A 26,795-nucleotide genomic window follows, 5' to 3' on the forward strand; every position below is an offset into this window, starting at 1 on the left:
TGGGTCACCTCTAACTCCCTCCTCCCTCTTCTCTTCTCCATGTAACCCTGTGAACTTCTCTGAGTGACCCTCACTGTAGAGAAACTTATCATCTTTAATGTAGATGTTTTATCAATGGTGCTGTATTGAAGGAGAAGTTTTGAAACTACTGTAAAAATAAGACCGATAATCGGAAGCAGGAGACTTAAGTCCAAACCCTGACTCCAGGGAACTCCTGACTCCAAGGAACATTCATTGACAGGAGCTCATCAAATGCCTCCATACCGACACTGAAACCAAGCACCACACAAGGGCCAATAAGTTCCAGAGCAAGACATACCAAGCATATTCTCCAGCAACAAAGGAACACAGCCCTGAGCTTCAAGATACAGGCTGCCCAAAGTCACCCCAAAACTATAGACATCTCATAACTCATTACTGGACATTTCATTGCACTCCAGAGAGAAGAAATACAGCTCCACCCACCAGAACACCGACACAAGCTTCCCTAACCAGGAAACCTTGACAAGCCACCTGTACAAACCCACACACAGTGAGGAAACGCCAGATAAAGAGAACTCCACAAACTGCCAGAATACAGAAAGGACACCCCAAACTCAGCAATTTAAACAAGATGAAGAGACAGAGGAATACCCAGCAGATAAAGGAACAGGATAAATGCCCACCAAACCAAACAAAAGAGGAAGAGATAGGGAATCTACCTGATAAAGAATTCCGAATAATGATAGTGAAATTGATCCAAAATCTTGAAACTAAAATGGAATCACAGATAAATAGCCTGGAGACAAGGATTGAGAAGATGCAGGAAAGGTTTAACAAGGACCTAGAAGAAATAAAAAAGAGTCAATATATAATGAATAATGCAATAAGTGAAATTAAAAACACTCTGGAGGCAACAAATAGTAGAATAACAGAGGCAGAAGACAGGATTAGTGAATTAGAAGATAGAATGGTAGAAATAAATGAATCAGAGAGGATAAAAGAAAAACGAATTAAAAGAAATGAGGACAATCTCAGAGACCTCCAGGACAATATTAAACGCTACAACATTCGAATCATAGGGGTTCCAGAAGAAGAAGACAAAAAGAAAGACCATGAGAAAATACTTGAGGAGATAATAGTGGAAAACTTCCCTAAAATGGGGAAGGAAATAATCACCCAAGTCCAAGAAACCCAGAGAGTACCAAACAGGATAAACCCAAGGAGAAACACCCCAAGACACATACTAATCAAATTAACAAAGATCAAACACAAAGAACAAATATTAAAAGCAGCAAGGGAAAAACAACAAATAACACACAAGGGAATTCCCATAAGGATAACAGCTGATCTTTCAATAGAAACTCTTCAAGCCAGGAGGGAATGGCAAGACATACTTAAAATGATGAAAGAAAATAACCTACAGCCCAGATTATTGTACCCAGCAAGGATCTCATTCAAGTATGAAGGAGAAATCAAAAGCTTTTCAGACAAGCAAAAGCTGAGAGAATTCTGCACCACCAAACCAGCTCTCCAACAAATACTAAAGGATATTCTCTAGACAGGAAACACAAAAACGGTGTATAAACTCGAACCCAAAACAATAAAGTAAATGGCAACGGGAACATACTTATCAGTAATTACCTTAAATGTAAATGGGTTGAATGCCCCAACCAAAAGACAAAGACTGGCTGAATGGATACAAAAACAAGACCCCTACATATGTTGTCTACAAGAGACCCACCTCAAAACAGGGGACACATACAGACTGAAAGTGAAGGGCTGGAAAAAGATTTTCCATGCAAATAGGGACCAAAAGAAAGCAGGAGTAGCAATACTCATATCAGATAAAATAGACTTTAAAACAAAGGCTGTGAAAAGAGACAAAGAAGGTCACTACATAATGATCAAAGGATCAATCCAAGAAGAAGATATAACAATTGTAAATATATATGCACCCAACATGGGAGCACCACAGTACGTGAGACAAATGCTAACAAGTATGAAAGGAGAAATTAACAATAACACAATAATAGTGGGAGACTTTAATACCCCACTCACACCTATGGATAGATCAACTAAACAGAAAATTAACAAGGAAACACAAACTTTAAACGATACAATAGACCAGTTAGACCTAATTGATATCTATAGGTCATTTCACCCCAAAACAATGAATTTCACCTTTTTCTCAAGCGCACATGGAACCTTCTCCAGGATAGATCACATCCTGGGCCATAAAGCTAGCCTTGGTAAATTCAAAAAAATAGAAATCATTCCAAGCATTTTTTCTGACCACAATGCAGTAAGATTAGATCTCAATTACAGGAGAAAAACTATTAAAAATTCCAACATATGGAGGCTGAACAACACGCTGCTGAATAACCAACAAATCACAGAAGAAATCAAAAACGAAATCAAAATTTGCATAGAAACGAATGAAAATGAAAACACAACAACCCAAAACCTGTGGGACACGGTAAAAGCAGTCCTAAGGGGAAAGTTCATAGCAATACAGGCACACCTCAAGAAACAAGAAAAAAGTCAAATAAATAACCTAACTCTACACCTAAAGCAACTAGAAAAGGAAGAAATGAAGAACCCCAGGGTTAGTAGAAGGAAAGAAATCTTAAAAATTAGAGCAGAAATAAATGCAAAAGAAACAAAAGAGACCATAGCAAAAATCAACAAAACCAAAAGCTGGTTCTTTGAAAGGATAAATAAAATTGACAAACCATTAGCCAGACTCATCAAGAAACAAAGGGAGAAAAATCAAATCAACAAAATTAGAAACGAAAATGGAGAGATCACAACAGACAACACAGAAATACAAAGGATCATAAGAGACTACTATCAACAATTATATGCCAATAAAATGGACAACGTGGAAGAAATGGACAAATTCTTAGAAAAGTACAACTTTCCAAAACTGGACCAGGAAGAAATAGAAAATCTTAACAGACCCATCACAAGCATGGAAATTGAAACTGTAATCAAAAATCTTCCAGCAAACAAAAGCCCCGGTCCAGACGGCTTCACAGCTGAATTCTACCAAAAATTTAGAGAAGAGCTAACACCTATCCTGCTCAAACTCTTCCAGAAAATTGCAGAGGAAGGTAAACTTCCAAACTCATTCTATGAGGCCACCATCACCCTAATACCAAAACCTGACAAAGATCCCACAAAAAAAGAAAACTACAGGCCAATATCACTGATGAACATAGATGCAAAAATCCTTAACAAAATTCTAGCAATCAGAATCCAAAAACACATTAAAAAGATCATACATCACGATCAAGTGGGCTTTATCCCAGGGATGCAAGGATTCTTCAATATCCGCAAATCAATCAATGTAATACACCACATTAACAAATTGAAAAATAAAAACCATATGATTATCTCAATAGATGCAGAGAAAGCCTTTGACAAAATTCAACACCCATTTATGATAAAAACTCTCCAGAAAGCAGGAATAGAAGGAACATACCTCAACATAATAAAAGCTATATATGACAAACTCACAGCAAACATTATCCTCAATGGTGAAAAATTGAAAGCATTTCCTCTAAAGTCAGGAACAAGACAAGGGTGCCCACTTTCACCATTACTATTCAACATAGTTTTGGAAGTTTTGGCCACAGCAATCAGAGCAGAAAAAGAAATAAAAGGAATCCAAATTGGAAAAGAAGAAGTAAAACTCTCACTATTTGCAGATGACATGATCCTCTACATAGAAAACCCTAAAGAGTCCACCAGAAAATTACTAGAAATAATCAATGACTACAGTAAAGTTGCAGGATATAAAATCAACACACAGAAATCCCTTGCATTCCTATACACTAATAATGAGAAAACAGAAAGAGAAATTAAGGAAACAATTCCATTCACCATTGCAACGGAAAGAATAAAATACTTAGGAATATATCTACCTAAAGAAACTAAAGACCTATATATAGAAAACTATAAAACACTGGTGAAAGAAATCAAAGAGGACACTAATAGATGGAGAAATATACCATGTTCATGGATTGGAAGAATCAATATAGTGAAAATGAGTATACTACCCAAAGCAATTTATAGATTCAACGCAATCCCTATCAAGCTACCAACAGTATTCTTCACAGAGCTAGAACAAATAATTTCACAATTTGTATGGAAATACAAAAACCTCGAATAGCCAAAGCGACCTTGAGAAAGAAGAATGGAACTGGAGGAATCAACCTACCTGACTTCAGGCTCTACTAAAAAGCCACAGTTATCAAGACAGTATGGTACTGGCACAAAGACAGAAATATTGATCAATGGAATAAAATAGAAAGCCCAGAGATAAATCCACGCACATATGGACACCTTATCTTCGACAAAGGAGGCAAGAATATACAATGGATTAAAGACAATCTCTTTAACAAGTGGTGCTGGGAAATCTGGTCAACCACTTGTAAAAGAATGAAACTGGACCACTTTCTAACACCATACACAAAAATAAACTCAAAATGGATTAAAGATCTAAACGTAAGACCAGAAACTATAAAACTCCTAGAGGAGAACATAGGCAAAACACTCTCCGACATACATCACAGCAGGATCCTCTATGACCCACCTCCCAGAATATTGGAAATAAAAGCAAAAATAAACAAATGGGACCTAATTAACCTTAAAAGCTTCTGCACATCAAAGGAAACTATTAGCAAGGTGAAAAGACAGCCTTCAGAATGGGAGAAAATAATAGCAAATGAAGCAACCGACAAACAACTAATCTCAAAAATATACAAGCAACTCCTACAGCTCAACTCCAGAAAAATAAACGACCCAATCAAAAAATGGGCCAAAGAACTAAATAGACATTTCTCCAAAAAAGACATACAGATGGCTAACAAACACATGAAAAGATGCTCAACATCACTCATTATCAGAGAAATGCAAATCAAAACCACTATGAGGTACCATTTCACACCAGTCAGAATGGCTGCGATCCAAAAGTCTACAAGCAATAAATGCTGGAGAGGGTGTGGAGAAAAGGGAACCCTCTTACACTGTTGGTGGGAATGCAAACTAGTACAGCCACTATGGAGAACAGTGTGGAGATTCCTTAAAAAACTGGAAATAGAACTGCCTTATGATCCAGCAACCCCACTGCTGGGCATACACACTGAGGAAACCAGAAGGGAAAGAGACACGTGTACCCCAATGTTCATCGCAGCACTGTTTATAATAGCCAAGACATGGAAGCAACCTAGATGTCCATCAGCAGATGAATGGATAAGAAAGCTGTGGTACATATACACAATGGAGTATTACTCAGCCATTAAAAAGAATACATTTGAATCAGTTCTAATGAGGTGGATGAAACTGGAGCCTATTATACAGAGTGAAGTAAGCCAGAAGGAAAAACATAAATACAGTATACTAACGCATATATATGGAATTTAGAAAGATGGTAACAATAACCCGGTGTACGAGACAGCAAAAGAGACACTGATGTATAGAACAGTCTTATGGACTCTGTGGGAGAGGGAGAGGGTGGGAAGATTTGGGAGAATGGCAATGAAACATGTAAAATATCATGTAGGAAACGAGTTGCCAGTCCAGGTTCGATGCACGATGCTGGATGCTTGGGGCTGGTGCACTGGGACGGCCCAGAGGGATGGTATGGGGAGGGAGGAGGGAGGAGGGTTCGGGATGGGGAACACATGTATACCTGTGGTGGATTCATTTTGATATTTGGCAAAACTAATACAATTATGTAAAGTTTAAAAATAAAATAAAATTGGAAGAATAAAAAAAAAAAAAATAAATAAATGAAGCATTCTGCTACGAAAACCAAAATTTCAACCTCATTTTAATCACTTTAGCTATGCAGAATTCTGTTAATCAAGTAGAAAAAAAAGTGTCTTTAACACTTACAATGATTTATCTGTTTGTATGAATGTGAGAAAAATGATCACACCTTCAAGTAATAGATTACAAGTACAGAGAAAGTTCACATTACAGCTATGCTGATGAAAATTACCTGCAGGCTGTTACAACACAGCCTGTGAATTAATTAACCTTTTGCCATAGAAATCTAGAAACTTCAGCAAAGACTGAGTTCTCTGTTTCTCTGGGTTTAGCTTCCTCAGCACTGAAGTACGTTCCCTTCGCAGTGAAAATACTGTGCAATTTACTGAGGCAAACAAATAAACATACTCAGATTCCATCATTGCTCCATGTTATTATAATAAAATCACATAAGTTGAGATTAAAACATAGCAATTTAGATGTTTCCTCTTTTCAGTTAAAGATGAGAAATAATGTTTGATTTTGCCATAGATCTTTAATTTTATGAATAAGACTGGCAGTTTCTTAGTATGAATAATGGCTACCTCTTAATTATGTATGTTCTGAATTTGGGAGAAAATAATTAAATAAAGCAGAACTTTTGCCAACATGTTAAAAAATAAGTACTCACATGCATTCTTCTAAACTTCATTTTCAAATAAATAAACACACTATCTCTATTGGAGTGTACTGGTCAAGTACTTTGATAATTTCCACTTGGGATCTGAAGCTGAGAAAGCATCTAACAATAAATAAAGCTATGATCTAGGGAAATAGTATTTCTAAATAAACAATGGTAATATGAGCCATTGTATTCCTTGAAGTTGTTAAAGCCAAGGATCAATAAGACATGGTGAATGTGAAGATGACAGCAAGCCTTAAGGACTACTAAATTATACTCTACATATTGACATAATAATTTCACATCCTTATGCAACTGTTTAGAAATACTTTTTTCTTTGATGTAATTAATATCTCAAGAGGGTTAACAGTCCCAATACTTAATTGTTCAATAAGAAGCAGTTAGAGTTCGTCTATTAACTTTTTTTTTTTTTTTGAGCTAGCTTCAATCAATTCATTATATAATTAGTCTTAACAAAGGATAAGCCATTCTCTCAGTAGGTTAGGAGACATTGTTGTTTAGATAATGGGTTTTATATATATTGTTTTAAAACATTAGGGTATTTCTCTATTCTCTCTCTCTCTTTGGTCATCTGTATGTATGTGCTCAGTTGTGTCCGACTCTTTGCAACCCTCTGCTGTAGTCCTCCAGGATCCTCTACCATGGAATTTTCCAGACAAGAATACTGGAGTGGGTTGCCATTTCCTCCTCCAGAGAATGTTCCCCACCCAGGGATTGAACCCATGTCTCTTATATCTCCTGCACTGTAGGCAAATTCTTTACCACTGAACCACTGGAAAAGCCTATCTTTCCAATCAAATGATGATTTTCCAAATTCATCTTAAAGAGCTGAACTAGTAAACTTCCTCCCCAAGTATTGTTCAGAGAATCATTTTTTAGTTGCAGGTAAGAGGTATACAACAATATGTTAAAATAAGAAGGTGATAATGCTTGTCTAGAAAACTGAAGATGTATATGATAGGTATACATGTATACCTATAGATGTATATGTGTATATTCTCAGTTAAGGACATACATATTTTAAGTGTAATTATTTCAAGTTAAGCAGATTCTTAAAATAATTTGGAAAAATGTCTCACAATTGTTAATATATTAAAATTCTCCAAATGAATCATTCATTGTATCTATAGGGAAAGTAGCTCTTTAAGGTTGGAAAATTTAAAACAGTTACCAAAACATTTTTTGGTTAGTTCAATTTTGAGCATACCCCAGTTATAAGCTACATTTAGGTAGGTATATATCTACACCTGAAGTATCAAAGCTAATACATGTTTGTCACATAGAAAATTAACAATACATATACTTTGAATATAAGAATACACAAAGTTTCAAAAAAGAATTGGTACTCTGCAAATACTTAAATTTGTCTGTGCTGACTTAAACTAGAATTAATATTTCCATTGATTCTAGGATGATCATGCTCATGATAATACATATATGTATTTGAATAAAAAGTAGATGTCTTTGAAAGCCTAAAGAATGAATACATAGGTATATAATATTCTTTAATTGTTATAGGAATACACATGCTATGCTTTGGAAGATATGCTCCACATACCTGACAGGTAAAGTTCTGTCTCCTTTCCTTCTATCCATTTCTCTCTGGGGAACAGGATACCAACGGAAATTCAGTTTCCAGTTAAAACCCCCATAAGTCATGTCTGACCCAGCCATGTATTCAAAGGTGTCATCACTAATCACATCAATGATGGGGCATACAACTGTCTTCCTGCAGAAAAATTAAAATCAGCTGATGTAAAAATTATAGTTTAAATGTTTCATTAGCTTTTTTAAACATCATATAGCTGATACATTGAAACTTAATTATTTTGTGACTTTAATTCGCCTTTATTGTCATGTTACCCTTTTTCTCCACGGAATTACTTCCTTTTACTACATCTGACTTCAGTCTACTTTTATTCTATCATGTATAATCTAATCAAATATACAAATTGATCCTCAAGCTAATTTCCAAATGCATTCTAAGTACTAACTCAGCAGGATGAACATGGCCTATTTTTCATTAAACCTCTCCCCACAGCATGACTAGTAGACTGCTTTGATATTATGCAGCATTTCAGCTATAGCCCACTGAAAAGCAACAGTGTGCAGGGAGTGAAGGATGAATAATAGCAAATTCAATCTGGTAGCTTGACTCTCAAAGGCGATAGTTTAAAGAGATGGCTCAGAGAAAATGTTCATGGAAAAACAAACAAATGAAAACCCACAAAGAGAAGCAACAATAAAAATCATGATCATCAGTATAAGTAAATATTTCCTATGAAAGATATTAGGTTCATGACAATTTCTGAGTGAATCATCTTAGACAGCAGTTTACACAAACAATCTACATGTTTTAAAATAGGAAAAGATAAGCAACTTTAGTCTCTGGAGTTTTATGACCCATTGTTTTCTTAAAGTAAGAGGAAGAGCCAGGAGATTTGGTATTCTTTTCTTTTTTAATTTATTTTATTGAAGTAAAGTTGCTTTACGGTGTTGCTAATTTATACTATATATATCACCTTGTATAGCAAAGTGATTAAGTTATACACACATAGATTTGACATTCTTGATGGTTAGCTTTTTAGGATAAGGAACTTTGCACCATGGGAGGTCACTAGGGGTTCTTTTAATCCATGTTGCACTTTCTCTAGTCTACCTCTATTGCAAGCCTGTATGGTTTATTATGGTGTCAACCATCTGTCATCTCCAAAGTACATGTTTAAACAACTGGGCCTTGTTTATAGCTAATTCCAAAAAGTAGAGCTTGTTTTTCACATAAGATAGAAAGTAAATACACAAATATGCTCTAGAATCACCCACAGATATGGATAACAAGGAAATGCTGCCCATTATTTATTCTGGTTTTGCAACACCTATACCGCCAATGCTCAATTTCTAATAGGTCTTATATGCCACACCATTGACCAATGTCTAGAGTCCTCTGAAATTAAAAGGTTTCAGACTTTCCTGGTGACTCAGGGTGAAGAATTCACCTGCCAATGCCACGGACATAGGTTTGATTCCAGGTCTGGGAGGATCCCAGATGCTGTGGGCCAACTAAGCCTGTGCACCACAGCTACTGAGTCAGCACTCTAGAGCCCTGGAGCCACAACTATTGAGCCCACACACTGTGACTACTGAACCCCCTTGCCTAGAGCCTGTGCTCCGCGACAAGAGAAACCACTGAAATGAGAGGCCTACACACAGCAACCAGAGAGTAGCCTCTGCTTGCCACAACTAGAGAAAGCCCACGCACAGCAGCAAAGATCCAGCACAGCTGTAAAAATAAGCAAATGAATCTTAAAAAAAAAAAAAAAAGAACTTAAAAGGTTTCACGTAGCCTTGGAAAAGCTTCTTGGTAACTCTGGTCCTTATAAAAACAATATCTTTCTTTCTTCATTAAATGTAATCATTTAAATTATAGGGAGATGACATTAGATCTAATAACCTTCAATAGAACTTTATTATCTAGTTATGGCAACTTTAGAACATATAAGCAAGATAAGACATTAGAGTTCATTATATGCCTATACAATCTAAATATGTTGTTAGATTAAAAAATAAATGATCTATTCATGACCATAGTGAAGCAATATTATAATCTCACTAAGTTGAATATGAAACACGTGTTTTAAAAAGCAGCATAATGTATGAAAAGCTGCCAGGAAATGCATTTAAGATGTTCCAAGTTCATTTTACTTTGCCAGCCTTACCCTCCTGTACAATACACAGAATGGAAAAATGTTATTACCCATATATTACACTCAGTAGACTAAAAGGTTCCCACTGCTTTCTTCAACTGCTATGGTTCATTTTACTGACAACCTCCATCCATCTTCCTGGCAAATACCAAATCATGCCGTTTATGTGATAGAGCTGCACTAGCTCACACAAAGCAGCCCCTGTCTTGGAGCCTTAATTAAAAACTTCAATTCTAAGTAGACCTTTCTACTGTAGGTGAAATGACTATGCAAGCAAGGTGCTATGCAATGTTTTGCTATTATTTCAGACAGCAATTGGCATAATTGTCTTCATTAGGAATGATACTCATTTATCATCAATAGTTATGAATAACTGCAAGAAATCCATTTATACTTCATAATATCACATGGGAAAAAATTGTAGGTATCTATGAGGGTTTCTAATTTCTATAAAGTATTCCTGAACTTTTCAGATTTCATAATATGTGTGTACAGAATGGCAATACTATTTAAATAAGCATTCTTACAGCTGCGCTTTTCTTTAAATCATGATTTCATTTTAGTGGGGTGCATGAGTGTATATGAGTTTTTAAAGATCTTTAAGGTGGCTTTGTACTCGACTTTGATTAAGAACAGTGACTAGGTAGAGAGAAGATTGTTCTGGAAGTGGGGAGAACTAAATTGTTGTCCTCATCATTTACAATTTCTAGGACAAGCTATTTAACTCATCTGTTCCTATCATCAGATACAGAGAAGAGTATCTTTATTATCTACCTCACAGAGTGGTTGTGAAGACAAAGCTGCTTTGAAAATATATTTTGTAAAATATACTACTATTTCTGATTGGACTGATTTCCTTCACCTATAAAATGAATATTCAGCATCTTTACTGTTTGAATTTCTTAATCAAATATTCAGGTGGGCATAAACAAACCAAGATCTTAATTAAATAAGGAGTAAGGGGACTTCTTTTTTAAAAGCTAGGAAATAAACATTCTGAAAATAGCAGCTTGGGAAGAAAAGTTTTGAGGGATAGCCATAACAGTCCTAACAAGTTCAGTCAAAATCCAGACAGACAGAGCATATGCATTCTTACCTGTCCTCCTTTATTCTTGCCAGCAAGGGCTCCAGCCATCCTAATGTGCATTCGCAGTGTGCATCCAGGAAAGTTATGACTTGTCCTTTTGAAGCAGCTGCTCCTCGAAGGCGGGCTCGTATTAACCCAGAGCGCTCTTCCATTCTAATAATTTTTACTGGCACTTCTAAATTTTTCACATAATTCTCTAATGTTAACTTGAGAAAATCTGTAATGTGCAATTAAGAATTTATAAGGTTTTGAAACTCTTTTAAGACAGAGAAGGGAAACTACTATCTAGATGGAAATTCAACACACAGAAGCGATGGTCAACTCCTATCAACATGCTTTGCATTAGGTTAAAAAAAAAAAAAAGATACAGAGATTTCATCACTATCAGTGTATAGTTCATTATGACTCTATCACTTGGCTGACAAGGATAAGCTACACTAGGAAGTTAATATACCAGACTGTAATTCATAAACTGGGCCACACTGGCAACTGCAGTCTTCTTAAATATGTTATTTTTCTTTTACCTACAATAAAAAAAGAGCCAAATACCCACTGTGTCATATAAATGTTCAGTCATATGATCAATTGAGTTGGGAAAAAAGAGAAATACTTTGGAAAGTCATTTTGGCTGATTTCTTAGGTTAGTAAGAACCAAATGGAATCACGAGGTAAACTGAAAGAATTAGTTACTTGTTTCTGGAGTGGCACTGACTAGATATACTAAAAAAAATTGATAGGTAGTTTCAGGGTTAGTATAATTACAAGGAAAATATGGATCATTACCCTGTTATCTTTTTGAACACAATAAAGCCCTATAATTAAAAAATATATATACAAGAAAAATAATTGTACCTCTTTCACTGGCATCATCTACCAAGATGACCTCAGAGAGCAGATAGTGTGGGGACCGATTTATAACACTGTAAACAGTTCTGAGGAGAGTGCTCCAAGCTTCGTTATGAAATACAATGACTACACTTGTGTTTGGGAGTTCATCAGGGTAGACCCTTGTCTTGCATCTGGAAGAAAGGAAAGAAGAAGGACAAGCTATTAAGTTCATTTTTCCTTCTGATCATTGTAATAAAAATATCCATTTTGACACAAAATTAGACTCAAAAGTCCCTTATTACAACAACATTTTATGGTTATTTAAAATTATTTTCCTTTTTATATATGTTGTGGGTATTCACTTGGCACTTTGAAAATTAAATATGAATACTTACTAGTATTATTTGAACTGACTTTTTTTTTTTTAATTTTACATTAACTCTAGGGAACAAAAGGGCATGATTTGGACACAAGTCTAAGAAAGCTAAAACAACATTATGAGACTATCAATAGAAGACCAGGTACTAAAGGAATTCATTTAGTAGATATAATTGTCTTTGTTTAGAAAAAAGAACTATTGTATAACTCAAAAATTCCTGAGAACATAAATAGACATATGTGCACAGGGCTTTGAAGCTTGTAAAACTGAGATTACTTTTCTTCTAAAATCTAGTCATGTACATTTTTCATTCTGTTGAAGAATGCCATAATTCATATCTACTTTGAGGGAAAGATGTTGGGGTCAAGATACATTTCAAAGATTCTCAAAACAAAACAAAATCAGAGCTGACAAAAGGGTATAGGCTTCCAGAACATCTCTTGAATGTACAGAGGAATCACCTGGGGATTGGGTAACATGCAGTTTCTGGTTTAGCAGATCTAGGGTGCAGCCTGAGAATATACAGGTTTTAAAATGTTTCCAGGTGATTCAGATGCTGTTGATCCCTGGAACACACGATTAAGTAAAAGGCTGCATCATAATTGTTATTAATTTTAGAACTTGATATTTTGGGAAAAAAAAAAACTTAATTTTGCTGATAAATTAAAAGAAGTCCAGATTTTGCTTTTCAAGCCATCAAACCTGTAAGGTACATTTTGATAAATAATATGCAGATATTTGGAGAAGGAAATGGCAACCCACTCCAGAGTTCCTGAATGGAGAATCCCGTGGACAGAGGAGCCTGGCGGTCTACACAGTCCATGGGGTCACAGAGAATTGCATACAACTTGGCGACTAAACCATCATCATGCAGATGTTCTCGGTGGTCACTGCAATTTTAATGTGCAAGTGGCTCTCAGCCATATCCACTTGTCAACTTTTAGACATTTTTGTCACATATTGTTAAATCATTGTGATTATAGAGTATTTTGCAAAAATGTCACTGGGTATCCAGACAGGAATAGAAGTTTATTCACCTTATGGTATTTTTCTTGGTAAAATATGCTGAAGAGCAAGAAAATTAAAATCTTTCCATAAAGTGAAATGAACCAGATACACCCTGCCACCAATAAATGACCTAATCCTTGACACAAAATTAGCATGGTTAAAATTAGTCCCCTTCACAGGTGAGTGAAAAAAATCCAATAAAGTGTGGGCATCAAAGGCATGTAATAAAATAAATATCAACTATATGCCTGCAGAGACTCAAATCATTTTTTACAGCAGTCTAAAATAACACCTCTTCAGTGAAGTTCTCTGTAATATAGCCAGGAAAGAATGTACATATGTCTAACCATTTTTTCAGTATATATTTATTTGAATAACATTCATTAAGCATCCACACTATATAAAACATTGTGTATATAAAAAAAGTTCAAATGTAAGGTAGAAGTGGTAGGTTGATTCATAGTCATCTTTTCCCATTCTGGTAGCAAGATTAAAGTGGTTTCTACTAATATATGTCTCATCATCATTTGACTTGGTCTTCCAGGCAGTTTATCATTAAAAAAACTTAGAAAGCTGTCTTGGTAAGTCAGAATGGTCCTCGCCGAGATTCTCCTCAAACCTCCGTTCTTCTGCCTCATCAAAACACCCCCTCACTTTCAGCATGCTGAACAAAATGAGTCATAAAGATGATTGTCATCTTCAATAAAGAAGCAAAACTGAAAAAGCAGGCTGAAATCAGTCCAACAGTCAGCAACTACTGGTTTAATCCAAGGATAATAGTCTATGGAGGCTACTTATTATCATTTGTATATAAAACATTGCTTTTAAATTAAACCTCTTGCATGTTATGCTAAATGCTAATAAAGAAAAGTGAACAAGATATTTAGTCAAATAAATAATTTATAATATAAAATAAAAGCAGATACTTAGATCCAACTTCTCAACTTATTTCCATCATGCCTTATTTTTGTGGTTAAAAAAATCTACTAACAAATGTTAATTTTATATTCATTATATGTGACATTATAATGAACTAATTTACTAATAATACAGCTATAATATTTTGCTTAGAGAAAATTTCCACTATGTCATTATTTAATGTAGCATAAAATAAAATGTGGTTAATATTTTATTAATTCATCCTCTTTCTCCTATATAAACAGTTATTTTGCAAAAGAAACTTTGTATAATAAAATAGTTTATAGGATAGTTCTTATTATACAAATGAATCATTTTCTATGTCTGTTGATCCAGTTACTGAAGCATACAAATATATATGAACAAGAGTTCTTTTTTTATTTTTATAATCTTTAACAGATTTATGATACATTGAACTAGAATTATTGCCTATAATTCTTAAAACCTCTTGTCACCTAGGGTAACATACATCATTATTTTGTGCACCACTAGGAAAGAAGAATGTTGTCAAACCATAATAAAATGCTTTGTTATCTTGAATAGGATCTATCCAATACCTAAAGCCTATAGAAAAAGCTCTCCAATTTATTTGGACATAGATTCCCATCAATATTTTAAGCTTGCTTATACACCAGTCACACTAGTTTCTTGTTGCTTTGAAATTTCTTTCATCTATTCTAAAGGGATTTCTCTAGTTTGGGGTTGTATTGCTTAACAAATGAGAGACATACATTTAGCATATATCTCGGTAACAAAATATTAATACAAAACAATTTCATCTTGTGAGTATCCTCCTTGGTACTATAAAACTGTGCTTGCAAACTTTTAGTGGCAAAGGAAATCTTGACAAAATTCAGATTCTGATTCTGTAGATCTGGTATGGGAATAAGGCTGTGAATTTCTAGTAAGACTCCTGGCAATGTGGATGCTGCTAGCCCTGAGTTGACATAATAAATAATTGATAATAAGGCTATCAGTCAGCTGTTGATAAGCAAGAGAAACTGTAGTCATTGCTCCAATGCTAAACATTGGCTTCATCTTATGAAATTCAATTTTTGCCACTATTTCCTTCCTTTCTTTTCATACTATAACATTTTGTTTCAACAAAGAATCATATTGCAATCTTTCTAAAGAAATAATGAATGACAAACTTCACACACAGAATATAAATAGTGCACATAACTTAGTTGAGGCTTGATTATACGAATAGCATTACCACATTCACACAGGCTTCGGGAACACTGCCTATATGACAACTGTAACTAACCATCAACTATGAAACTCATCTGGAGTGAGACACATGAAAGGTAGAAAGTGTATACTTAAAACAGGTAAATACAGTAATTTTTTCTTTAGCCATAGAAAAGTACTTAAAGTATTGTTCGATTTTTTTAGTTTTTTTAAAAATGCTTTTAGTATCAAAGCTGGAAGAGTTTTTAAGTCAGTGATTTTTTCATAAAAAAAATTAAAAACAAGGAAAATACAACAAGGAACCTATATAATGGGATTGGGGGAAGGTACTGAAAATAATTCTGTAGTTTTGACTTCTTTGAAAGTGAAAGTGAAGTCGCTCAGTCATGTCCAACTCTTTACGACCCCATGGACTGTAGCCTACCAGGCTTGTCTGTCCATGGGATTTTCCAGGCAATAGTACTGGAGTGGATTGCCATTTCCTTCTCCAGGGGATCTTCCTGACCCAGGGATCAAACCCAGGTCTCCCACATTGTAGACAGATGCTTTACCATCCGAGCCACAGGGAAGTCCTATATAATGGGATTGGGGGGAGGTACTGAAAATAATTCTGTAGTTTTGACTTCTCTAATGATCTTTTAAGTGTATGCTTTTTACCTTTCATGTGTCTTACTCAGGATGAGTTTCATAGTTGATGGTTAGTTACAGTTGTCATGTAGGCAATATTCCTTAAGCTCCTGATGCTGGGGAAGATTGAAGGCAGGAGGATAAGAGGACGCCAGAGGGTGAGATGCTTGGATGGCATCACTGACTCATTGGACACAAATTTGAGCAAGCTACTGGAGATGGTGAAGGACAGGGAAGTCTGATGTGCTGCAGTCCATGGGGTCGCAAAGAGTCAGACACAACTGAGTGAATAAACAACAGGAAGAATTTTACCACTTCAGCTTTTATCTCTCTCGCATAATCAGATTAAAATGTTGTGCTGCAGTCCATGTGGTCACAAATAGTAGGATGTGACTGGGCAACTGAATGATGTACTCTGAAATGTGTGGTAGACATTGCTTGATCTACACAGCAGAGTGGGCTTCCCAGGAGGTGCCAGTGGTAAAGAATCTGCCTGCCAATGCAGGAGCCACAGGAAGCACCGGTTCAGTTCCCAGGTAGGGAAGACACCCTGCAGGAGGAAATGGCAACCCACTTCAGTACTCTTGCCTGGAGAATTCCAAGGACAGAGGAACCAGGTGTGCTACAGTCCTTGGGATTGCAAAGAGTCAGACATGACTTAGCATGCATGCCTCACAACAGAGTAAAGCTCAGAATCTCCAAAAGGTGGAATTGGAAAGGACTTTCAAAGTTGACTGGACTGAGAAGCCTGGCAGGCTACAGTCCATGGGGTCACAAACAGTCAGACATACCAGAGCAACTAACACTTTCACTTTCACTTTTCAAAGTTGACTAATCCAAATATTTATTTCACAGGATACAAATCTCAAGTCACAGAGCTACTTCAATACCCTGCATAATAAAGTAATAAATGATATGCTAATAAAGTAATTTATGATTTAATAATATTAGTAATGGTAATGATTTCTGCTCCATAATATATACTAGATCAAATGTCTTAAATGATATTGTAGGTGTCTGAAAATTTGAAAAAAATTTCTATGTACTTTAAAAAATAAGTTATATATTTATAAATATATATATTTATAAAAAGAGAAGTAGATTCCCTAGGATCATTTAATTAAAACTAAGTATAGAAAGTCAGCTATCACTGAAATTATTTATATATGGATCAAATACTCAGCTGTCTTTTGAAGACATTATTTATCTTTTATGTAAACATCTAAATAGAACTGGAAATTTTGACATAATTGTGAGAGCACAATGTATATGTAATTAACTTTGAGAGTAAATGTGTCAGACTGCAATAGCAATTTTAATCAATTTGAAAGATATCTGATACCCAATACTCAAATTGAGCTCCTGGAATCTGGTATTCCAATAAGATCATAAGCTTTATCCTAGCAGAATTTCATATTTGCATTATATTTTGACATTCTAAATCTATAATACTTGAAAAAAAATCAAAGTTTATTTCCTTTTAATTCTGTAATTATCTGTCACTCTAAATCTTGGCTGCACATCAGAATCATCCCAAAAGAATGAAAAAAAAAAAACTGGTATGTGGGTTTTATCCTCAGAGATTCTGATTTAGGTGTCTGGATGTGCCTATGGATAATAAGATTAAAAAGAAATCTCTCCTGGGCATTCAAATGTGCAGCCAAAACAGATCAGTTACCCAAATTTATTTAACAGAACCACTGATATGACACATATATATACATCAATATACAATTTTGCTTACATCAACATTTTAAAATAGGATATATAATGTTAGTATCTTTTTCTATGTTTATGAACTAAAATAAGTCATTATTTCCTTTCAGTATAAATACTGGAGTCAGAAAGTCTTCTCTACTTCATTTAAAATCTCCTCTGTCATCTGGATATATACTAATGCTTATCCAGTTTTCTGTGCATCAGCTGTTGACTTATAAATGTAGGAGAAATAAATGCAACTGCTCTTCTTTGGAGAGAATATGGTGATAGAATCACATTTCCTCCCTGTGGAACATGGAAATACAGTGAGATAGTGTTCCTATTTACCATCTTTCCCCTTGGCTATGTCCACATTAGAGAAACATAGATTGTTACAATTTGATTTTATCCTTTTCAAAGCTATATTGATGTTTTCATATAAGCTACTGAACACAACACACCACATCAAAGAAAGAAAAATTGACTATAAGATGAGAATGTGAAATCACAAAGGATCCATAATTACACAGTGGTTTAGTTAGACACAATCCATTTAGGACTCCAAACAAAGGCTGTCAACATTGTAGTTTGCATGACTTGTTGAAATGCGGCTCAGTGAGTCAGTGGCTACTTTTAACTGGCTCAAACAAAGATTAATAACAGTAATTTAAAATGAAGACTTACAATATAAGTCCTCTCTATACTTCTTATTTTTAAGAGCTGTAGGAATTGTATTGAACCTTTCAGAATTATGGGTGGTTTCAATGTTCCCCAATTCCTTAACATTTATATTCACAGAAAGAAATTTCATCATTTTCTAATGCATCCAGGCAACAAAAGCCTGGGCAACAGGAAAGTGATTCTTTCATAACTGAAAGCTTGGAGCCTCAAGTAAAATGAAGCACTTAATTTTGCAAGGTATCCTATATGTTTCTTTGTATACACATTGTGTTAAACCTTCCAAAAGTTAAGTTCCTATAATCATAATTACTTGACTAATTAAAAAAATTTTTTTTTACAAAGTGTTAGTTACTCAAGTGTATCTGGCTCATTATCCTGTCGAATGTAGCCAGCTAGACTCCTCTGTCCATGGAATTCTCCAGGCAGAATATTGGAGTGGGTAGCCATTCCCTTCTCCAGGGGATCTTCCCAATCTAGGGATCAAACTCAGGTCTCCTGCATTGCAGGCAGATTCTTTACCATATGAACCACCAAGGAAGTTGATAAACACTTGCCACAAACACCTTTGTTTTAAATTCAGGTGGACTTGGGCTCCCCAGGTAGTGCTAGTGGTAAAGAACCTGCCTGCTGATGCAAGAGGCATAAGAGACACGGGTTTGACCCCAGGGTTCAGAAGGTCCCTTGAAGGAGGGCATGGCAAACCACTTCAGTGTTCTTGCCTGGAGAATGCCCTGGACACAAGTGCCTGGAGGGCTATAGTCCATAGGGTGGCAAAGAATTGGACAGGACTGAAGTGACTTAGCACACAGCATGAACTGACCTTGTATTCATCCTTGGCCTATTTGCTGTCATATCCATTCCTTGATCTTTTTTTTTTTTAATTTTATTTTATTTTTAAACTTTACAATATTGTATTAGTTTTGCCAAATATCGAAATGAATCTGCCACAGGTATACCCACATTCCCCATCGTGAACCCTCCTCCCACCTCCCTCCCCTACCCTCCCTCTGGGTCGTCCCAGTGCACCATCCCCAAGCATCCAGTACCATGCATCGAACCTGGACTGGTGACTCGTTTCATACATGATATTATACATGTTTCAATGCTATTCTCCCAAATCTCCCCACCCTCTCCCTCTCCCACAGTTGATCTTGTTTTCTTTGATGTATTGGGGTGGGCATAACAGGAGGGTTACTGAGCAGGACTTTTTCCCAGGACTCTTCTGCTTGTCGGTTTCTGTATGAAACATGCCATGAGGACCCCGGGTAGGGTGTGCTATGCAGGAAAAAGGAGGAACAGGGAGCTTCTTTCTCTCTACTTCCCTAATGCCAGAGAAGACTACTCAGCCCCCTTCTGCAATCCTGCACTTCATGTATGACTCAATCATTTTCCTCATTATACACTTTCACAATAAATACAACTAATACAATAGACTAGGAGATTTTTTAACAAGAGGAGGTTAATCTTATTTGTCTCTCTCTTTGGAAGGTAGTCTTCTGCAAGTCACAAAGTATATTTTATAAGATGTTGATGAATGAAAACTTGACAAGGCAGGCTATTGTATTAATCAGTAGATTGATGTCCCAATCATAATTCTATACTATTATAATCTGTACTAGAGGTGTAGAAATGCCAAGTTTTCTACATCTTTTTTATATTTTCAGTTGGTTTTGGTTTTTAAGCTTGTAGAGCCAGGACAAATAAATGAGTAAGGGTTAGGGAAGGGAAAGAATGTAAGAAAATTGGTCTACAAGTCATTCTATTATAACACATTCCTCTTGAACATAAGTGGCATCATTCTATTTTGATATATTTGAGAAGGCTCTGTATCTGGAAACTCTATGTTTACATCTTCATTTTGCCATTCAGGATCTGTGAGCAAACTCCTGAAGTTTCAGTTTTGTCATCAAATTGGAGTAAAACTGCTTGCTATATCTATATTCTGGGGTTTTTGAAGAAATGAATAAAATCATTAAGGAATTATATGAATGTAATTTTTATTATATTCTTATATTATAAAGCACTATATATGAGATGGGCTTCCCTGGTGCCTCAGATGGTAAAAAATCTGCCTGCAGTGCAGGAGACCCAGGTTTGATCCCTGGGTCAGGAAGATCCCTTGGAGAATGTAATGGCAACCCACTCCAGTATTCTTGCCTGGAGAATTCCAAGGACAGAGGAGCCTTGCAGGCTACAGTCCATGGAATCACAAAGAATTGGATATGACTGAGTGACTAACACACACATATATAAGATATTATAGGTAAGGTCTTATAATTACTTGGCTCAGCCTTACTGCTGATAGGATTCTGATCACAGCCATGTTAACTTGCCTTTTATTCTTAGTTTCTGTGCCAAGCATCTGTTTTATTCTTCATTTTCAATGCAGCTTCAATAGGTTTGGTGCCTAGACCATCCTGGCTTGAAAACTGCTTTACTTCTTTGTCCAGTGTAGCAGTGTGGAGTCAAGGTCCTGCCACTTTCCCTTTTAGTTCTTTAAAGTCATTTATTGTTGTAATCAGAAATTTCTATGGCTGGCTGTGGCTGTCTGCTATTAAATCTTCCTGCTCCCTTATCTTAATCTCTGCTTATTATTTTCTGCTAGAAGATCTCTAAAGGTGAATTTCTGCTGAGATCTCTGCTTGTTGCCTGCTCTTCAATACCCATTAGTTAAGTCTGTTAACTTGTGTTCTGTCCTATTACCAAAGCTGGAATAGCTCCCCACAACTTCCTTCACCCTATAGTGAATCTGATTATCAAAACTTGCATTCCTCATCTAGGGTTAGGCCATCTCCTCCTGTAGTCAAACCCTGATTTAAGAAAAAAAAAAGCATCATAAGAAAGAAGTACTAAGCATTAAACATTTATTGAACACTTAATTACATAGCAGACATTGTGCTACATGTTTTCTATGGATCATCTCATTTGACCTTGACAACGAACTGAAATCTGCAATGACACAGGTTAAATATCAGAACTAAGAGAAGGCTATGAACTTATAAATGGTTTCATGCTTCAAAAAAATTCCAGAAAATAAAACTATTCAAACAATTAATTGGTCAAAAAAATTCACTTATTAGGGAGACTAGGTTATTTGGTTGTCTTCTCAGAACAATATATAGAGAGACTGCTTGCTTATCAGTTGACCTCAAAACTTTCCCCTCAATATACCCACCAGTATTAAACTACTACATCACACACTGATGTCAACTACAAATTGGCACTTACCAAGAGCATTGCCAATGACTGAACAACAATGGCGTTTGCCATCTGCCTCTGTGGAGATTGAACCCCTTGCTGCTACAGCTACTGACCTTCAACAACCCCTGAGGGATCAGGGTGGAGTGAGGCACTCTGTGCTCCAGGGAATCTGATGGGATAGGTCTTTAGAGTGTTGGATGTTTTTAGGAACAGATTTTATGATCTCAATCCTTGCATCTCCTCATATCTAGAGAAGCACTAAATCGCTTCATGGTGACATCAGATCCTCATGACTAACAAAAAACCTTTTGCAAAATAAGTGCTTAATGGTATTGAACTCCCCCTTCACTAAAACTTTATATATTGACCTTCCCTTCTCGGAGCTATCTGAGATGCTGTCTCCCAGGCTTCCATCATCATTTTGTCCCAAATAAAATTTAACTCTCAACTTGTGCATCTTTTTAGTTGCCACTAACCAGTCTCAATAAGATTCCTGCATTAAAAGACCTGTCTTAATCCACTTAAACCCAGACTCCCAATCTCTATAAATATCTATATTTGCTTCCCTTTCCTCAACTTCTAGAACTGTTTGTTAAGGTGGTGGATATTCTGGTGATCTTCTATGGACTCTTCATAATACTCTTATAAAAATAATTAAGAATTATATGTTATATAATCATATAATTATTCTTAAAATAATTATAACTACAATCCTTATAAGATTCCAAATTACTCCCATTTGATAATGACAATCTGAACATCAGTCAAGTAACTTGCTTTAAGTGACAGACATGGGTTTCAAACCCTGGAAATCTGATATTAAGTTACATAATTTAAGTTACATTAAGTTAGAGAAAAAAAATACCATATATTAATGCATATACATGGATCCTAGAAAAATGGTACTGATGAACATAGAGAACAGAATAATGGACACGGAGGAGGAAGAAGATGCCGGGAAGAAGACAGGGGAAGAATTGAGGAGTAGTATTGTTATATGTACACACTACTGCTCTGGGTCTCTTGAGTTTGGATGCCTTTTTGTTTACCATCTCATAGGCAAGACTTCAGTCTCCATGACCTTCAGTGACTTCCAAAGGGCAGAACAGTTACTAGTCAAAGGAAGAGCAACTACAAAACCACCTGAGGCTAGATTAAGTGGATCAGAGAGGCTCATCACGATTAGAAGACCTAACCCCTAAAACCCTGCATAGAACCTCAGTTTGGAAAATTTCCAGAAGAAAAAAAGCATGAGAGAATGTTACTCCCTTGAACCTTATCACATATCCCTGCCTGACTATATAACCTCACCTTACTCACCTAGGAAGGGACACAGTTCTTGAGGCACGAGCATACTGTGCCTTCACCTAGCAAAGTAATAAAGCCACTCTTTCCTTCTCCTCCAAGACTCTATTTCCATATTTCTATTTGGCACAAATGCAAATAGAGCCAAGATTTTGGCAACACTGATGTTGGCTACATGTTAGCAAGGTAATAATGCTCAAAATCCTTCAAGTTAGGATTCACAGTACCTGAACTGAGAAATTCCGTATCTACAATCTAGATTTAGAAAAGTTAGAGGAACCAGAGATCAAATTGCTGTTGATCCACTGGATCATAGAAAAAGCAAGAGAAATACAGAAAAATATCTACTTCTGCTTCACTGACTACGCTAAAGCCTCTGATTGTGTAGATCACAACAAACTGGGGAAAATTCTTCAAGAGATGGGAATTCCAAACCACCTGACCTGCCTCCTGAGGAAAGTATATGCAGGTCAAGAAACAACAGTGAGAACAGGACACGGAACAACAGACTGCTTCCAAATTAGGAAAGGAGTACATCAAGGCTGTATATTGTCACCCTGCTTATTTAACTTCTATGCAGAGTACATCATGAGAAATGCTAGGCTGGATCAAGCACAAGCTGGAATCAAGATTGCCGGGAGATATATCAATAACCTCAGATATGCAGATGACACCACCCTTATGGCAGAAAGTAGAGAGGAACTAAAGAGCTTCTTGATGAAAGTGAAAGAGGAGAATGAAAAGGCTGGCTTAAAACTCAACATTCAAAAAACTAAGATCATAGCATCTGGTTCTATCACTTCATGGCAAATAGGTATAGAAACAATGGTAACAGTGACAGACTAATTTTGGGGCTCCAAAATCACTACATATGGTGACTGCAGCCATGAAATTAAAAGATGCTTGCTCCTTGGAAGAAAAGCTATGACAAAACTAGAGAGCATATTAAAAAACAGAGACATCCCTTTACCGACAATGGTCTGTATAGTCAAAGCTATGGTTTTTCCATTAGTCATGTATGGATGTGAGAGATGGACCATAAAGAAGGCTGAGTGCCGAAGACTTGATGCTTTTGAACTGTGGTGTTGGAGAAGACTCTTGAGGGTCCCTTGGACTGAAAGAAGATCAAACCAGTCAATTCTAAAGGAAATCAATCCTGAATATTCTTTGGAGGCACTGATGCTGAAGCTAAAGTTCCAATACTTTGGCCACCTGATGCAAAGAGCTGACTCATTTGAAAAGACACTGATGCTGGGAAAGGTTGAAGGCAGAAGGAGCAATGGCATCACTGACTCAATGGTTTTGAGTTTGAGCAAGCTCCAGGGGATGGTGAATGACAGGGAAGCCTGGCATGCTGCAGTTCACAGGGTTGTAAAGAGTTGTACATGACTGAGCAACTGAATGACAACAATTCTCAGCTAAAAACATGCACAACCTGAGAGCTGCAAGTTAAGTTTTATTGGGGCAAAAGGAGGATGGAAGCCTGGGAGACAGCACCCCAGATAGCTCTGAGAGGCTGCTCCATAGAGGTAGTGAAGGAAGGTCAATATGTAAGATATTGTGAAGGAGGAGTTCAGTGAAATCAAGCACTTATTTTACAAAAGGTTTTCTGCTCTTCATGAGGATCTGATGTCACCATGAAGGCAATTAATGCTTTTTTAGATGTGAGAAGATACAAGGATTGGGATCATGAAACCAGGTACTGAAAATACCTAACTATCTAAAGACCTGTTTCAATAGTTTTCTGGAACACTGAGTGCCTCACTTTCCATTCTAAATTCCCCTCAAGGAGTGTCAAAAACCAGCAACTGCAGCAGCATAGGTAGATGGCAAATGCCTTTGTTGTTGTTACTTTGTTTTTTCAGTCCTTAAGTTGTGTCTGACTCTTTGCAGCCCCACGGACTGCAACAAGAGAATTCAAAAAACTATCTATTCCTGCTTCATTGACTATGCTAAAGCCTTGACTCTGTGGATCACAAGAATGTGTGGAAAATTTTTAAAGAGATGGGAATACCAGACCACATTACCCATCTCCTGAGAAATCTGTATGTAGGACAAGAGGCAGCAGCTAGAACCAGAACAGACTGGTTCAAAACTGGGAAAGGAATACCTCAAGGCTGTATAAGGTCACCCTGCTTATTTAACATACATTCAGAGTGCATGTGTGCGTGCTAAATTGCTTCAGTCGTGTTCTATTCTTCATGACCCTACGGACCATGACCTGCCAAGCTTCTCTGTTCATGGGCTTCTTCAGGCAAGAATTCCAGAGCCATTTGTAGTGCCCTCTGCCAGGGGATATGGAGAGTTAAATACAAGATTGTAAAGAGATTATATTCCCCCAAAATCTGCTATTGTACCTCTTTCTTGATAAGATAAGGCCCTTTCTCATTTAGGGAAGAAACTGCCTTCAGTTAGGTAGAATTCTTAGATAAGGTACTTGTAGAAGCCGACAAGGAGCCTGAAGGTGTGCCTTCCAGGAAAACAGTAACTGCTTTGAATGAGACAAGGGGAAACTTTACTTTGCTCCAGGAAGGTGGGCACTTGAAGTGGGAAAGATTAAAGCTAAGAGGAAACAGGAACTGGGGAGAGGAAATGAGCAAGTAAAATGATGAGAGGCAAAAGTGACCTGTGGACTTTCCTCAGGATGTGATAACTGTAAGAGATTTTAAAGATGAGGCTCAGATGGTAATCTGCCTACAATGTGGGAGACCCAGGTTCAATCTCTGGGACAGGAAGATCTCCTAGAGAAGGAAATGGCAACCCACTCCATTATTCTTGCCTGGAAAATCCCATGGACGGAGAAATCTGGTAGGCTACAGTCCATAGGGTCGCAAAGAATTGGACACGACTGAGCGACTTCACTTTCACTTTTCACTTTATGTCTAAAGTAGGGCTTTCCTAGGGACTCAGGTGGTAAAGAATCCACCTGCAATGCAGGAGACCTGAGTTTGATCCTTGGGTCAGGAGGATCCCCTGGAGAAGAAAACAGCTTACCCACTCCAGTATTCTTGACTGGAAAATCCCATGGACAGAGGATCCTGGTGGGTTGCAGTCCATGGAGTTGCAAAGAATTATACTTGACTGAGCAACTAACACTATGTCTACATTTGACTACAGTGTTATAATGCATTATAACTTCACCCTCTATCATCCATTAAATCTGTCCTACTAATAAATGCACTGTGTTGGTGATTACATAAGTTTATCTCTCACTTAAGAAAGAAGACAGGTATAGTATCTGGATTGGATTTTGAGAAAGAAAAAGCAGTCACAAAAGAGTAAGTCCCCCAGGGAACTGAATCAATCTTGGAAAGACTGTTCTTTAGGGTTGAAGCTAACTTATCTTGACTTTAACAGATTGGGTACACTAAGTTGATATCTGATTTATATTAAAAAATAAAACTTATTTTAGATCTCTTTCTACCAAATAAGTGGCAACCATATACTCCTACCAGTGTTACTTGAATGTTAATAGTTGCTAAACAATCTCTTTTTTTCCAGTACATAAAAATAAGTATTGTACAATAAAGTTTTATATTCTTTATATTGTGTAGAACTCTCTTTAATTTTGGAAATGAACTATAATTCAACTCTGTATCTAAAAGCAAAAGAATACCATTCAAGTAGGTCTTATGGCCTTTGTTGTTTTGAAACATGAATTTAGAAGCTTGTTCTCTTTCTGTGAGCTCTGAATATAATTCTTTCATGTTATTGAAAGTACTTAACAAT

The 26,795-nt window shown here is 36.4% G+C and overlaps 1 protein-coding gene across 6 annotated transcripts in view; it reads right to left on the reverse strand.

The window, feature by feature from the left end:
• GALNT13 (polypeptide N-acetylgalactosaminyltransferase 13) overlaps positions 1-26,795 on the reverse strand; it is a 666,740-nt gene that overhangs the window by 242,301 nt on the left and 397,644 nt on the right. For all 6 annotated transcript variants that reach the window (XM_027560425.1, XM_027560416.1, XM_027560436.1 and 3 more), the window contains 3 exons: positions 12,083-12,249; positions 11,240-11,447; positions 7,998-8,168 (listed from right to left, as the gene is read on the reverse strand). In XM_027560425.1, the coding sequence (XP_027416226.1) occupies positions 7,998-8,168; positions 11,240-11,447; positions 12,083-12,249 (546 nt within the window). The remainder of the gene's footprint in view (positions 1-7,997; positions 8,169-11,239; positions 11,448-12,082; positions 12,250-26,795) is intronic.

Source organism: Bos indicus x Bos taurus, chromosome 2 (assembly GCF_003369695.1).
Source record: "Bos indicus x Bos taurus breed Angus x Brahman F1 hybrid chromosome 2, Bos_hybrid_MaternalHap_v2.0, whole genome shotgun sequence".
NCBI lineage: Eukaryota > Metazoa > Chordata > Mammalia > Artiodactyla > Bovidae > Bos > Bos indicus x Bos taurus.